The following is a 15841-nucleotide window of genomic DNA, read 5'->3' as shown; positions in this document are numbered from 1 at the left end:
ACCACTGACGGGATTTCACGCTCACCGTTCTTCCGTCGTTGGTTGCTTAATGATAAATACAAAGGAACATCCAAGAAAATGATAGAAATTTTAATTGAGATTTTCATACTAATTAAGAATAACAAATTGCAAATGAAATCGACACCAAACATAAAATCACAGACACCCTCAATTACTGTGATTTTTATCATGCAGTCAAAAACGAAAGATCTAAAAGGTCTTAGAATTGGTTTCAAACCTTCTGACTTAAAATAATTAGGGCCTGAGCCCGGAAGTACTCCGGTATGTATGTTGCTCGTTTTCTTTGTATTTCCTAACTATTGTATTGCAGGTCTAAGGTGATTTTATCTATATTTATGCACTTTGACCGGCAAATTTCATAATGCATAGCCTATCACATTATATTTACATACACACTCTGCAACCAATCCTTTTTAAAAAATGAGTTTGTTTATTTCATCATGATTTATAATTTGCATTTTTGATGTCTATTTAACATATCAAAATATAAAGTTCAAGGTAAAAAAAAAAGTCAAACAAAAATCAAATGTGAATAAATTGGTCTTGACAAGGAAGCTATTATACAAAAAACATCCCATGTTATATACTGATATTTACTTTCAGTAAATTTAAAAAACTAAGTATTTCATACATTGGTGTTTCCTTTAAAAAGGTTATAAGCTCCTTTTCTGTTTCACACCTATATACATTCAGTAGCTAATCCAGGAGTTCATGATTCAAAATATAACATTAAACACAGGATTAGGTGCTAATTTCATGTCCCCTGAAGGCATTTTTTTTGTAAAATTCAGGATACTTATAGAAATACACGTGGATTCAAATCATTCCATTCTCTGCATTACTAATAAACTAAATTCTTCATTAATGTGTGGATTATAAAGAAACTACATTCAGTTTGATGATGATTGATGAATCAACGTAACCTAACTGCCAAAGTGCCAAGCGAAAAAGGAAATATGAAAAATAAATGAAGCATTAACCAACTGTATTCAATCAAATTACAACTAAAGAAAGTTACAGCAACACCAGAACAATCCAGACAATAATCTCTACTCATACTACTGTATCACAATGACAAGTGCTTCTCAACATTTAAAAATACAACATACATATGAATGGCCATGGGCCGATTGTGAATATACTATCAAACCCCAAGTATTTCCAAAGCAGTGGGCATGAAGTGTTTTTCATAACCTGATGTGAGCTGTTCTTCCTCTGATGAGCAACAAGAGTCCTCATCTGAGTCGACCATTCTGCTGTACGCTTCTTTAAATCCTGTCCTATCACGCTCCTGTATGACAGCATCTTCCCCCTCATTATGTTGGCAGTCTATCTGTGAGCGGCGATCTTTCACCATTGGCCTGGTTGGTCCTTCAGGGTGGGAAGACTCATCTACCTCAATTATCTCCAGGACAGAGATCTTGGGATGTGGCTCAAAGATGGGAGTGCAGATCCAAGATAAGGGGTCATTCATCTACAGGAGGAACACACACAGAAGCACAAGATCAGTTTTTGTTTTTGTTTTTTTAATTTACGGCAAATTAGGATTTTGGAAGGCGGCACAGTGGTGCAGTGGTCAGCACTGTGGCCTCACAGCAAGAAGGTTCCGGGTTTGAGTCCCGGCTCCAGCACAGGATCTTTCTGTGTGGAGTCTCCATGTTCTCCCTGTTCCTGTGTGGGTTCTCTCTGGTACTCCAGCTTCCTCCCACAGTCCAAAGACATCAAGAGGGGACGAGGCTGATTGATACTCTAAATTGACCGTAGGTGTGACTGTGAGTGTGAATGGTTGTCTGTCTAAGTGTTGGCCCTGAGATGGACTGGTGACCCGTCCAGGGTGACTGAACCCCGCCTCATGCCCAAAAGCTGCTGGAATGGGCTCCAGGCCCCCGTGACCCTTAACAGGATAAGCGTAAGAAAATGGATGGATGGATGGAAATTAGGATTTTGAGACATGAATGAGTGTGTAGCTGTAAACAGGATGAGTAGTTCCCAGTAAAACAGTCAAATTCCCCACTTACCTGATGCTTCATCTGTCTAAAGATGTAGCTGTTGTGGGGATCTGGCACTTTCTCAAAAAAACACTGAGGCACCAGTGGACACGTTTTGCTCTTTCCTTGACAAAACCTGACAGACACATACCAATAAGACCAATAAACACAGTCTCCATGAGTATCCACACATACAGATAATTTTGTAAAATATTTTTATTCAGAATACACCAGAATATTATTAGTTAAGTTAGTCTGAGGCCATAAAATAAATTTCCCTCAATTCACTTATTTTAAAGGCCTTAAGGGAACCAGTTATTTTGAGGGTATGAGATAAAGCTTGTTCCCTCATCTTCAGCCAGGATAGTACATAATATCTCATTCCTTCAATGCTATTAGTTTTTTGCCAGAAAATACTATACGACAAATTGTTTCCTCAATGTTGTGAGGTCTCAAGATATAACTTGCTCCCTCAATGTAATTCATTTGTAGACATGAGATATAATGTGGTCTGTTAATTTATTTAGAAGCTATGAGATATAACCTTTTCTTTAAGCATCAACGTGTGTGTGTGTGTGTGTGTGTGGGGGGGGGGGCACAATTCTTTCATGGTAGTCCATGTATTGACCCACTACAAAGAAATCAACTGTGATCTCTGAAACTGTGAAATATATGAAGTACAACACAGGTTAAAGACATGATTATCTCACCTGAATAAGAAAACAAGACAATATATTATGAGCACTAAACATGCTGGGGGCAGGATTTTAATTAAGTACCCTAAGAAAGAGAAAGAGAGAGAACTGGGATGAGAGAAACATCAAATGATTTGTCATATGAGAAGATTACACACACAAAAATGTAAATTCAAACATTTCATCATACGTCTCATGCTAAGCTCCAAAGGAAAACAATATAGGATGTGATGCAATACCCAAATGTTCGGGGTGCTTTGTTTTCAATCTTATGGTGGTATTGGCTCCAGGCCCGGCTACAGTCACAGCATTTATCCACACCTCGTACTCCTGGCCTGGACTGAGATGCAGGAGCTCAAATGTCTTATTTTCCTGCTGTTGGGATGCGTTCACATTGTACACTACTGCAAAGAGAGAAATGGTTCAGAGGGAAGCACATTCATCAAAGCACAGCTGACACAGACACACTATTGCACCAGGATGAGCACAACCGTCTTACCATTTTTTCTGTTTACCCCTATTTGGTAGTACAGGATCACCCCATTCTGCATGGACAAGGGCACAGGTTCCCAAAATAGGGTCACATGTGTGGCCGCAATGGAATACACCTTGAATGAGCGTACTTTGCTGGGAGCTGGGGCGGGGCAAGTTGAGAAAAAGATATGATGATTTCCAGTGAATTTAAGGAGAGATTATTAATTAAACATGACCTAAAAGAAAAGTCTGTCATAATGCATCGGTGCTTACGTCCTTGGAGGGAGTAGCCAATAGCAGAGGAGAGGCAACGGCTTGTATTGTTTCCCAACACTGTGAACATTGACACCTGGTATGGTGTGTACTTTTGAAATTGACCTGCAGGTGGAGACATACAATACAGTAAAATAATCATAGTGAAAACATCAGGTACGATTCAAATGCCGGAGGAAAAAAAAAACATTAAAAAATGAGAGTTATTTTAAAGGGGCTTTGGAGTAACAATTTAAAAAGTAAGTATTGTTTATCGAGGGATTTTAATTCCAAGATTGGTAAACTGGGGGACATAGTTAAGTTACTTCAATCAAACTTTATTGTTCCTGAGAGGGCAAATTGTGCATGGTAACAGAAACCAGAGCAGATACAACAGCACTAAATCTGATTCAATGTAGAATTTGTAAAAAAGAGTGGAGTGTTGCAAAACCATCCAGTACGGGGCTAGAACCACGTCTGATAGCCATGCCCAATCATGTCAGTTGTCTTTTGATGGAACACAAGGTTAATTATGACACTAAATAAATAGGAAAAACTGTTAAAAACAGTCATATCTTCATATAATAATCCTCCGTCATACATTTCTTTCTTTTTTTTTAAGTAGGTTTACATGTAACTTAACATGGTCAAATGTTACATCATAGGAGAGTTTTCTGAGGAAGTAGAGGGGTACACAGTGGGAGGTTGAATGTTTCAGAAGTTACAGGACTTGAACTGTTTGAGAACCAGTAATTTAATTAAAACCTGATACTTTTGTGGAATTAAATTTGTAGTCATACGAAATATTCAAACATTTCAAGCTGTCAATTTACTTAATACTTGTATTTGTTCAAACATCTACAAAATACCATCTGTATTGTTGCCAAAGAATCCAAATCAAACAGACCTTTAAATGTCTCTGATTGTTTTTTCCTCACTCTGGTCCAATCAAATCCTTGGCCCAGGGGACGTCCTATTTGTTTGTATTGCACCACATATTCCTTGTAAGTGAGGCTGTCGGGGAGCTGAGACCAGGAGACAGTGAGGTTCTCTGTGTTCACCTTGATCTGAATAGCACCGCCATCTTGCTCGTTCCCTTAGCAAGTTAAAAAAAAAAAAAGCCTTTTTTTTAGTCCTGCTAAGTCATAGAAAAAAATATAAGAACAAAACTTAGGAATACCAATTAAGTATCAATAAGAAATATAATAAACAATTACACAATTATTGCAGCATTCTCATTCAGAGAGAGAGAGAGAGACCATAAGCTTTAGTAACATTTTTCACTTAACATAAAGTCAAACTTGGTAAAATAGTCGGATATATTATGGGTAGCTGATCAAAACAAGCTAACGCTTCAAATTGTACACTCCAGACCAACAGAGGGAAGCATGTTTCAAACATCACACTGACTCAGTACTGTTAGAACAATCTAGATGACTGGTACCTGGTGTTGGGAAAGCCACATGAGCAGGCACTGTAGCACCACGGGAGTTGTAGGCTGATATGTTGGCTGAGGATACACCCTTTAGAGAGAAGTTGAGGTAGCACTGCGTCTCATGACACACTAAGCGGCCCAGCAGCTCAGCTGCAGATACATTAATTAGCACAGCTGTGCCGTTATGGTGGGATAGTCTGACTTCATAACCTAGAATGTGGCCACAAGCCTGAGATATAGGAAGTTTCTGGATGGGACAAAGAGAAGAGAGGATAGCGAGGGGTTAGTCTCCATAGTTCCAGGATCAGGTTACATGAATTTAGACAAACTTCAGCAAAATGGTGTCATTGCCTACAACTATCCAGCGTCTGGCCCCAAAATATAAATATGTCTTTAGCGTTTGGGATGTACCAAGACATAGAAAATGTTTACTGACTAGATTGATATGAACAATGTTTCCATTGAGGTTAAGATTTTTTTTTCCCCCAAGATTTCTATGGTTGTGCAGTCTCCAAAAACTGCAACGGTAATTATGATTGCAAATTAAAATTTCTTGGTCCTCCTCCACTAACAGAGACAACTAATCAAGGTCCTACTGGTAGTGATCCCACCCAACACACGGCAAGAATTTATGACACTATATAAACTAAATTTGTTTTGGATTCATGGCGGGGGGGGGGGGGGGGTCATGTTTTGTTTTATTCAACTATTTATTTTAATTTATGTCAAAAGGAGAATGACATCTTATGTTACTACGTATTTTTGTTGTCGTCTGAATGAAAGGGGCATTTGTTTTGAATATTACAGTATTATTACTTGTGGCCTGACCGACCTCAATCAATGGACCTTAAGATTTGTATTTGAGTACCCCTGGTGTAGTCTGACCATGGCATAAAGTATCATTATTCTTATCAGAACATGATAATGTGAGGGAGTTTTTTAACCTACCTTCCAGATCATGACACAGTTAAGACTTGTGGGTGAAATTCCACAATCCCTCCACACATCCAGTTGTCCTACAGGGGCTGAAAAAAGAGGACATGAAGAAAAATGGGAATGAAACCTCAAGGTGGTCAAGCAATCTGCTTGAAACAATCAATGATCTTCTCCACGTCACAAAACGAGGACTCACTGGTCTCTGAGCTCTTTATTTTGTGGACGGCACTCCAGTCACTCATCAGGCCAGTGCAACAAGCACAGCGAACCTGAAATTCATAGACTATACCAGGCTGGACAGGACCGTTGACTTCATAGCTGATACGTGATCCAATCTCTACCTGTTTGGGAAGAAAACAGAGAGATTGAACACGCTCTTCGCAACCAAAACATTTCGATATTCAACAATATACTTTTTTATGTCGCGTCATTTAGCAGACTTTTTTTTTTTAACAAAACAACTTGGAATAGAACAAACAGTAACAAAGCCGCCTGTACACCACAGTCTTCATCGCACCTTTAAGAGGAACGGGAAGCTGTTTTTGAAGTAGTCATTTGTTTTGTTAACAGGATATCTCAGGAAGTATTTGAGAGAATTTCTTCAAATCCAGTCCAAACGTTCAGCGGGACTCAAGGATGAACTGAAATGATTTTGGCAGTCAAAGGTCAAGTTCCCTGGTCATTGTTACAGGTTCACCTCACTGAGGCATACGACTGCAATGCCCTATTTTCTAGTTTCTTGCAAGATTATTTTTCTGCACTTTATCCTTAAATTAGTCTGAACTGATTTAATTATAACGTGGACCATTTTGGGGGGCGGGGGGGGGGGGGTACCTCAAACCAGTCTTGGTCTCCCTCACTACGATATTGGACAACACAGGGTCCAAAACAGAGATGGAGCAGATTACAGGGGTGATTCCAGTTTATCTCCAATGGTTCAAGATAGCTTGAGGTGATTTGGGGTGGAGGTGGCATGACTACAGGGAGACACAGAAAAGCAAAGAAGAAATATAGAAACATTGACTTGAATATAAATTCTATCAAGCTGAATTATTGTTGAATGCTTACCAACAGTGTATAAAGAGCACTTTGTGTTAAAAACACAGATTTAGATGTGATAAGAGTTATGTTTTATAGCTGCAAAATCAGGACAGACTCACTAATGTCTCCTGTGTTGAAGACAATTTCCTCAGATTTGGCAGAACCATACTGGTTCTCAGCTTGGACCCAAACACGAAGTTCACTGTGGCTGGAAAAGTGCTCACGATGGATAGACCCATTCATATTGGTCCCAGTGGTCACATGACTCTGTCTGGAGGTGAGAGGAGAGATGGTCACATCACTAAGACCTAGACTGAGTATTTTCTGATCAGTGTCTGGTTGCATTTACTATACTTGCTATCGGTTGTCTCCCAGTGCAGGCTGTAGTTAGTGGGGATCTGGAGATCCAGGATATGATCCCAAACACAGTGAATATTTACCCAGTAGCTATCTTCATCACATGGCATGTGGCACTTGATATTAAAGGGGGGAGCAAGAGGACCTGGTGAAACAAAGAGAAAAATAAGCCGACTAAAAAGAAGAGGTGATTGTTTATTCAATTCCTTAATAGTGCGATAAGAATTAACAACTCCTACTTTAACCCACTTGACCTAAAATAAAACATGGAAGTGGCTTGAATTGAGCACTGTAAACAGTACAATTTGTTACTCCAAATATCTTGTAAAAAGAATGGGGAAGGCATGAGTGATTAAAACCTCGCAGTAAGTTCGTGTCATTGAACGTCCTCTTCCTCCCTCTCAAAGTCAACAAGACTTTACAAAGGTTGCATTCAAGATATTTGAATGTTTTGTTCTAATGCGCAAAAAAGTCAGGAAATACCATGCTGGATTTTGAAATGTTTATGTCTTAAAAACTGCGGAAACTAAGAAGTGGCTAAACATGAATACAAAGGTTATCTTAGACACCTCTGCAGACGTACAATGTAGCTGGTCCATCACCTAAGTTTAGCTCCCGATGTTTGCATTCGTGCTCAAGAAATAATAAAAGTAGTTTTATTTCGTGAAGTTTATCTTACTGAACAAAATATTAAAGTCCCATAAACTTGATTTTTGAAGTGTTGTATCCTTCAGTCACTTGCTAGCAACCGCTGTTTTTAAACACAAAAAGTCAATGCAGTGTTTGCTGTCCAGTTAGATCAAAACTTTACAATATCTCAAGCTAGTGTTAAACATAGGCTTTATTTCACCATTTTTCACAAACCAAAAATCACATTGATTTTAAGATAGGATTTTAAGATAGATTTTAGGACTCATTCCTGAGCCACTCTATACACATAAGTATATCTTGCATTGTCAGTAAGTTTAAAATCCAACAGAAAGAGAAGACTTCTTTTTTAAGTGTTTCAAATATCCATTTTGGATTAAAAAAATGAAAACCACTGCAGCACACAAATGTGATTTTGCTTATCTGACAACTTTGCTTTGAAGTCAGAGAGGAAAATTATTATAAGAAATATAGTGCTAATCTGCTGGATGTTCTGTTCAAACTGAATGTGTAACTTAATCCCTCTCAGTTAAAATACATTCATTCACAGTAGAAGCAAATGGACAAATGGAGAGGGAAACAATGAGTTTTTGAGGGAGAATATTTTAAGTCTAATCAGAACCAAAAGGAAAGAAATTGTGTACATCCACATACACGAACATACACACACACACCTTTTCATGCAGTTCTTTTTTTTAAATTCAACACGCCTGCGACTGGAAGTCACACGCTTTACTCATTTCTCATAAACCTCTGCACATTTAACAGACATCAGAGAAGACCATAACAGGGAAGCAAGCTGGGTAGCAATAACAGGAAGTGAGCCCTTCAAACAGTCTAGGTCCAAATGACTTCATGCATCCTTCCTTTGTAGTCACTTCCTATTTGATGCAAACAGTAAACCCATAGTATTATTCTCCTTAAAAGAGGTCACTACGAATGTGACCTGCATAAGACGGCACTCTTAATCTGAATAGTTTACAAATTTTAGCATGTGCTATACACACATTAGCCTGCACATAAAGAAAACACCCAGCTGATTTGCACCTCCATAAAGAGGGGGTCATGTTTTTAGTGCTTTATCATGCAGAACTCTATGAGGCTTAGTTTCACTAAATGTGGTGTAGGAGTGACGCAAAAGCTGAGGAAGAACCCATTCACATTAGGAGTAGATTATTTTAACATAACAAAAAAATAGTTAAACCCACCGGTTCTCAGTCTCTCCAAATTGGGAGTTGCTCTAATTTACATAAAAGTACCATATCATCAATGCCTGAAACATCCATCCATCCATTTTCTACCGCTTACCCTGTTAAGGGTTGCAGGGGGCTGGAGTCTATCCCAGTTGCCTTTGTGGGAGATGCAGGGTTCACCCTGGACGGGTCGCCAGCCCATCGCAGGGCCAACGCATACAACCATTCACACTCACAGCCACACCTACGGTCAATTGAGAGTATGGATTAACACCAGCCCCTCGTGCATGTTTTTGGACTGTCGGAGGAAGCCAGAGAACCCACGCAGGCACAGAGAGAACATGCAAACTCCACACATAAAGATCCTGTGCTCGGGCCAGGGTTTGAACCCAGGACCTTCATGCTATGAGGCGACAGTGCTGACCACTGCACCACCCTGCCTGAAACATCCACAGCATATTTTGCTGGATGGTAGTTGTGTGATTACATTATCTTACAAGATAAAACCCCACAAGATTTCAGCAACACATACACAATGAGCCTACCTGTTGCAGTAATACACTTTGGTAGGTTGACCAACAGGATGGACAGAAGCCACCCTGACGCAAGTGTGGCCATTACATTTGGACACAGTGCTCTATTGCCTGTGGAATGTAAACAAACACACAAAACATCCCACATTTGTTGGCATTCAATACTTCTCTCTATCAAAACATGTTTTTGCATTCTACAGTTAGAATGCACAGTGTGATCCTTTTGCATTTGTAGCTACATGACGCAGCTCAGGGTTAGCTCAGGATATATTATCCGACATTCGTAGCAACCGGGTGAATGTCCTGTTGTAGAAGCCTACAAATATGCCCATAAAGATGTTTTGGAAGGATTTAAACTGAATAAAGATTACAATTGTGTTCATACAAAACTTATTTTGGACATATGTGCAAATGAATATCGGCACTAATACATGAGATGTGATGTTATATTTCGCGTTCAATCAAGCAAGAAAATTCAGTTCCTTAAAGTTTTTTTAGCAAGTTCCGTGAAGCAATTTGGTCTGGTTCCAAACTCAGTTTTCTTCAATTTATTGTTGAACTCGCACTGTTAAACATATCGTCACCTTCTTAAAACAATCGACTGTTGTTGTTTTTATAGAGGATTCGATCGGAACCTCAACCGGTCACCAAGTGACAAAAATGTAAGAATAGACCAGAGGAAGAGATAGAGTACAGCCAAAGGGAATTTATTCTCTAGGTCTCACAGTTCTAAACACAGACTGACAGAAGTTGTCTATGTCGAGAAAAGCCCCCCTCTCACATCTCACTAACCTATCTTTATAGCCAGAGAGGCGTGTATTTTGATCACAGATGTGTGTGTGTGTGTGTGTGTGTGTGTGTGTGTGTGTGTGCGTTCTGGTAATCGATAGACACTTGTTTCCGTCTCGGAACATTAACTACTTCTTGGTGCCATAAACATCCTCTCGGTAACATTTCCAAACACGGGAGTAATATCCGGGACATTGATATTCTTTCAATAACAACTCCAAACACAGAGACGATGATGTTGTAATATCTCTTGGTGTTTGCATAATCCAGCCCTTCCCTTAGCCTTCTTTAACCTTACAAAGAGAATCATAGATTTTGGTATATAACCATACATTACGCTACCACATTTTTTTCCCAAGTTTTTCAGAAAACTCACACACACACACACACACACACACACACACACACACACACACACACACAAGGAGACAAAACATCATAAGGAGTTGGTTAAGTAAACAAAAAAGGCAAAAAAAATGACTGAATTATTTTAAGAAGGTGACGATATTAAGAGCTACAAAGATGTAAACATTAATTTGAACACTTACACGACTCAATAGGTGGATTCTGTACTCCTCTGAGTTTAAAGAAAAAGCTGCTTTAATGCGGAATTAATTCCTCTCGTGTGACAATCGACAACACGATTTTAGATCAGGATAGTTTAAAGGCTGCACTGTCACACTCCATATGCTCGTACAACGACCGTTTAAGACCGTAAAACTTCCTCGTAAAATTATAGATTTCAATAAATCAATGCCAATAACGGCTTAACTTTAACAATTAATACACTGTTGTGGTCTGAAAGCGTCTCATCTGAACACTGTTGGTCTATCATGGTTTAATTAAGCTGTTAAACCCGTCAAAGGACTTTTAGCTAGCTGTTAGCAACTAACTGTAGTTCATTTACCTCATTACGGGTAATCCCGAGGTACCTTTCTTGCCATGATGCGGCGTATAGTTGGAGTTTAAACCTTCTATTACGACGAAATTCTCTGACAGCGTAAACGTCCGTTAGCCCCGCCCATTGCGCGAATGACGTGAGCACCAACGTGGGGCAAAGCCAGCGCGCTCGTGCGGTGAGCTAGACTGGGTTTTCAAAACAACAAGCGCAAAATTTTAGTGAAACTACGAGGTCTTCACCATAAGGAGGTCTCCTCAGAGATGTATTTGAACTAAAATGTATCTTTATAAAGTTATTGATGCAGGCATTGATAAAGGAATATACCTACAGACTAAAAGGAAACACATCATTTTCCTAAAACGAAGGATTAACCAGCACTTACGTGATTAAAATTGACCTTTTTGAGTGAGACATGTCCTCTTTTTCTCAAATTGTCTTCATATTGATTCTCTCTCTCACCCCCCCCCCCTCTCTCTCTCTCTGGCACACACACGGCCATGCGAAATAATGCATTCACAGTACAATACCTAACATTATCTCATAAACAAGGTTTCCTCCTCAGACGTTTCCATCTGTCTACCACTTTAGCCACAGCAGAGCATGTTGGATCCTCAAGTATTGTAAACAAAGTTACACTCACCAGAAGTCACACTCTTCTTTGCTGCATGTGCAAAAACCTATTTGCAAGATTTTTTCACCAGAGAAATCCCCCTTTTCTTATGGGAACCATTACAAAAAAATCATGCTGGATAAAAACATAGCATTTGTATTTATTGTATGTTCAGACTGTTGTACAAACCTGTATGAGGGGACCCTAAGAATTTCATGATGCATATGCCACATTTGGAATTATTGTATATTTTAGCCCAAGTGAGACTATTTTCGGCTCAGGTAACGGAGGAAGTATCAAGTAAACATCAACAAGTGTATGAAGGCATGCATACATCAGGTCTTAAAACTTTTATGTGTTTGAATCTTAAACCCGTGGAGTTCTAAGAGTGCAATAAAAAGGAAGTAAAATCTGACTATCAGCAAAAATGATGAAGAGCAGCATACGTTTAACTTCATTTTACCAGCTCTATTTTATTTTAATAAGGTTGTGTTCATGAATCTCATCGGTTATATTCCCTAAAAAGAACTGAATATAATTTAAATGAATGTATTACAGAATCCAGTGGCATACAGATGACTCATTAGTGACTTTTCAGGCAGCTTTAAGGTTTTATGCCCTTGAGCTCTCAGTAAACGACTCAGAAATCCAGCGAATGCAAAAAAAAAAGCAAAACACCTTTATTAAAATGTATGACAATACTTTTGAAGGAAAAATGGAAAAAATCTGACTTCTTATATTTTTAAAAAGTATTTAAATAAACATTTGGAACACATGACAGCCCTGTCCTCACACTCCATGTATACTTATTGAATTAAAACATTTCAAACATCTGTTACTACGGCTTAACTGAAAAAAACGACATAGAAGTAAATATTGTGTGTGGTTTTTTTTCATGTGCGAGTACAGTAATGTAAATTGTGTCATGTATACGTTTTCACACAACTCCGTTTGGTGCTTTTAACCCTGCCAAGTGACTACAGATGCAAATTGTCTTGCAGCTATAATCTGGTGTGGTGCATCTAATGGTGACATTGAAGTTTGAACTGTAAATCGTCCCTTTTGAATCAAATAATCAGTTAATTAATAAGGTTCATAAGAAGTGAAGAAAAAAAATTAGGTACAATATACGTCTGTCTGTGTGTGCTCTCGGGTGCTGAAGGTCCACTCTCAACAAAGGGAGCTGATCTCACTCTTGCTGCAGCCCCACTTGCAGCAGGCGTTGGACAGACCCACCACCACATCCCGGCCCTTGCGGTCAGCCTTGCGCAGGGCTTCCAGGATCTCATCAGAGATGAAAGATCGGGCTCTCCGGCTAAAGATTCCTTCTTGGTTTTCTCTGGATGTGAAACCAAGATCTCTGTCTCTTTGGAGGAGACGCTCCACTGAACTGTGACCCAAGAAGCCCTCTGAAGAATCTTGCTGATGGGAGCTGAGTGGGTCTTCTGAAACGTCTGCTGCAGTCAAACAGGTAAGTGAAGTACGTCATGTAATTTCTGGCTGTATGACAGCCTGACAACGGTACGTTACTGTCGAGCCAACATCTCACCTGCACTCCTGAGCGACCGTCTCCACCGCGAGCCTCCACAAGTGAAGATGACAGCTCGGATGAATTCACGACCACAGAGTTTGACACCATAAATTGGGTCCTCCATGGGTCGGACCCCGGCCACCAGCAGACCCACAGCCAACACCACAGCTTTCCACATGGTACCCCAAGGAAATAAACCCAGTGATAAAATGACAAATTCTTCACTCTGAGCAGCACCAAGCTCTCTTTCCAGCTGTTTGCAAGAGCTATGATTTTCTAGGTGACCCAGGCAGGGTTTATAAAGGGGGTTGAAACCCTGAATAAGAAACAGGCAGATTGCGCAAGCAGGACGACTCTGAAAGAATGGCAGATTCAAAAGAGAGATACAGCCAGAGACCTTTGTGGGAAATAAAAAGCTGACCAAAGGTGACATAATTAACAAATACGTCAGAGGCCTCTATGAACTAATTGGGTTTCAGCAAGAATATTTTATCACCTTTATTTTCCCTTGACTTTTCACCCCCCCCCCCCCAATATGTAAAACATCACATTATCATGAATCATGAGTATGATTATGAGGAGCATATTATCACCAATTAATAAGCTCAGTACATTTACATGTTTCTAGTAGATCATGTTCTTTGCAGTCTTGAATTTTTTTGGCTCTGTTTTTGGGCAAAATCATTTTATATTTCTTCTGTACTTTATAAAAATTGTTTAAAAGAATGTTGAAGATGTCACATGACCCCACCACAGCCCTACAAGAGATGCATTGTAAAGGCAGTATCTTTTGGAAATAAAAATGATCAGCATTGCTAGTTCAAGTAGACCTTTCAAATCGAATTATGCAGGTGGCCACCGATTCCTCTGATAAAGCACCTGACACCTCACTGACAGCCCTACATTTGCATATACATAAATATACAACGTAACCGATATCACTATTATTTACATCACTTTTGCTATTGCAGATGAATTTAGTGTGATGAAGGAATTCATCACACACAGGAAACAGACTGGAGACTCAGAAATGGCTTATGCCGGACCACTTTACTGGACGTCCACGACAGATGTACAAGGTTCGCTGTGTGATGAGGTTGAGTCAGCTCCCCCAGAACAGCTGAGTCTGACCCCTTGTAAACAGTCGTACGTGTAATGTTCGGTACTATCCAGTATCACTGATTTAGAACATTTTGCACTGATGTGACCTTCACGTAGTCTAAACACAGCTATGCATACAGTATAGACAACGTTGGCGCTATGTCAGCTTTACTATCAGGAAATGTCCTGACTACAAATTTACAATTATGAAAGAATCATGAAAGGCACCACAGGTTCACTCCCAGACTCAGCTCAAAGCTTTGGGGTCAGACCAGCTTTTAACCTTACAGAAGAATTAAGAGGATGAGGCACAAGAATTTTCAAACAGAGGATACAAGATGAAATTCCTTATCAGCTATTTTTAATCCAAACATGACCCTTTATGACTTCCACGTGCATCATTCTCCCTTTTCTCTTGAAAACTGCTTATTTAGTCATCTTTTTGCCAAAAGGTGAACAGGCAGGGCTGAAAGAGGGCCAGTGACATTTTCCGAGTCAGATAACATAGTCGTATTATGAGACAGTCAAAAATAAAATACATTTATCTCTGTATCCGTATAGTCAAAGGTCACTCATTTGGGAAATTACAATGGGGATGATGAATTTGTAATTAATTTGACAAAAACAAGACAACAAAGTGACATTTTAAAAGGGTGTCCACCTTGACATTCATTAATACAGTGTGAAGGGATGGAACTGTGGAGGTCACTGGGGCAAAATGAAAATGCTTTGGACTATTCAGTGATATCCATATGTGGGGAACAATGCACCTTGTCTATCTATGTGCATGAGGGAGACCCACAGAAGCCATCCAACTACTAGTTTGCTTAGCATCATGAATGGTTAGCAGATAGGCACGTTAGCATGTATCTGTCTCGGATGCTCATCTTTCAAAGTTGGTCATGATAAGAAGCAAAAGTCACTCTTTTAGCGGTCAACAAAATTTTGAGGTGCTGAGTCAAATCACTGCCTTCAGCAAAGGAGTTCTGAATACGTTACTGAGTCTAAAATTACATTACATCACAATTTTAACACTCCTATCTTACAGAGAATCTCTACACAACCTGTTATAATATTGTAAGCTTTAATATACACTTTTCTGTTTTGGAAAAAAAAATGTATTGGTGACTTTTGACTGAGCCATGCTACACAGCCCATTCACTACCATTCACAGCACTAAGCTAACTAGTGGTCAGCTTGTCTCTATGGTTCTCAGCTCCCCACTGCATGTACAGAGGAAAGAATTATATGTATCCTCTCTATTTCTGTTTGGCTCTGGGAAAGAAACCAAGACGACATATTTCCCAATAAATTGTCATCCTTTAATGCCAAAATA

The 15841-nt window shown here is 39.4% G+C and overlaps 2 protein-coding genes across 6 annotated transcripts; both read right to left on the bottom strand.

The window, feature by feature from the left end:
* Positions 1-250: 250 nt before the first annotated feature.
* Positions 251-11402, bottom strand: il12rb2l (interleukin 12 receptor, beta 2a, like). Of its 4 annotated transcripts, none has more exons than XM_086185758.1 (15): positions 11270-11402; positions 9586-9684; positions 7197-7344; positions 6962-7113; positions 6636-6778; positions 5998-6142; positions 5814-5890; positions 4875-5112; positions 4338-4526; positions 3452-3556; positions 3204-3338; positions 2944-3108; positions 2720-2789; positions 2040-2145; positions 254-1495 (listed from the first exon to the last, which is right to left on the bottom strand). In XM_086185758.1, exons 2-15 carry the CDS (start codon positions 9656-9658, stop codon positions 1166-1168), a joined length of 2076 nt encoding a protein of 691 aa, XP_086041884.1. In that variant the 5' UTR covers positions 9659-9684; positions 11270-11402; the 3' UTR covers positions 254-1165. The 4 variants fall into 4 exon arrangements, with proteins under 4 accessions (XP_086041886.1, XP_086041884.1, XP_086041888.1 ...); XM_086185759.1 differs by having other exon boundaries at positions 1452-1915; XM_086185760.1 differs by lacking the exon at positions 11270-11402 and having other exon boundaries at positions 251-1495; positions 7283-7344; positions 9586-9686.
* A 1641-nt stretch (positions 11403-13043) lies between these two features.
* Positions 13044-13582, bottom strand: rln3a (relaxin 3a). Of its 2 annotated transcripts, none has more exons than XM_086184916.1 (2): positions 13423-13582; positions 13044-13318 (listed from the first exon to the last, which is right to left on the bottom strand). In XM_086184916.1, the coding sequence occupies exons 1-2, from the start codon at positions 13580-13582 to the stop codon at positions 13044-13046; spliced, it is 435 nt and encodes a 144-aa protein (XP_086041042.1). The 2 variants fall into 2 exon arrangements, with proteins under 2 accessions (XP_086041042.1, XP_086041041.1); XM_086184915.1 differs by having other exon boundaries at positions 13044-13327; positions 13429-13582.
* Between the last annotated feature and the right edge of the window lie 2259 nt (positions 13583-15841).

Source organism: Aulostomus chinensis, chromosome 18, assembly GCF_037954235.1.
Source record: "Aulostomus chinensis isolate RoL2024-O1b breed Wild chromosome 18, RoL_Achi_v1.0, whole genome shotgun sequence".
Lineage (NCBI taxonomy): Eukaryota > Metazoa > Chordata > Actinopteri > Syngnathiformes > Aulostomidae > Aulostomus > Aulostomus chinensis.
This window is presented reverse-complemented; position numbering and strand designations above follow the sequence as displayed.

Excerpts from the sequence above, each read along its gene's own strand:
- il12rb2l (XM_086185758.1), bottom strand. The coding sequence starts at position 9,658 with ATGGCCACACTTGCGTCAGGGTGGCTTCTGTCCATCCTGTTGGTCAAC. Across the intron at positions 5,891-5,997 it reads AATAAAGAGCTCAGAGACCA|CCCCTGTAGGACAACTGGAT; the intron begins GTGAGTCCTCGT and ends CTCTTTTTTCAG. Across the intron at positions 2,146-2,719 it reads TGTCTTGTTTTCTTATTCAG|GTTTTGTCAAGGAAAGAGCA; the intron begins GTGAGATAATCA and ends TGTGTCTGTCAG.
- rln3a (XM_086184915.1), bottom strand. The coding sequence starts at position 13,582 with ATGTGGAAAGCTGTGGTGTTGGCTGTGGGTCTGCTGGTGGCCGGGGTC. Across the intron at positions 13,328-13,428 it reads GTGGAGACGGTCGCTCAGGA|ACGTTTCAGAAGACCCACTC; the intron begins GTGCAGGTGAGA and ends TGACTGCAGCAG.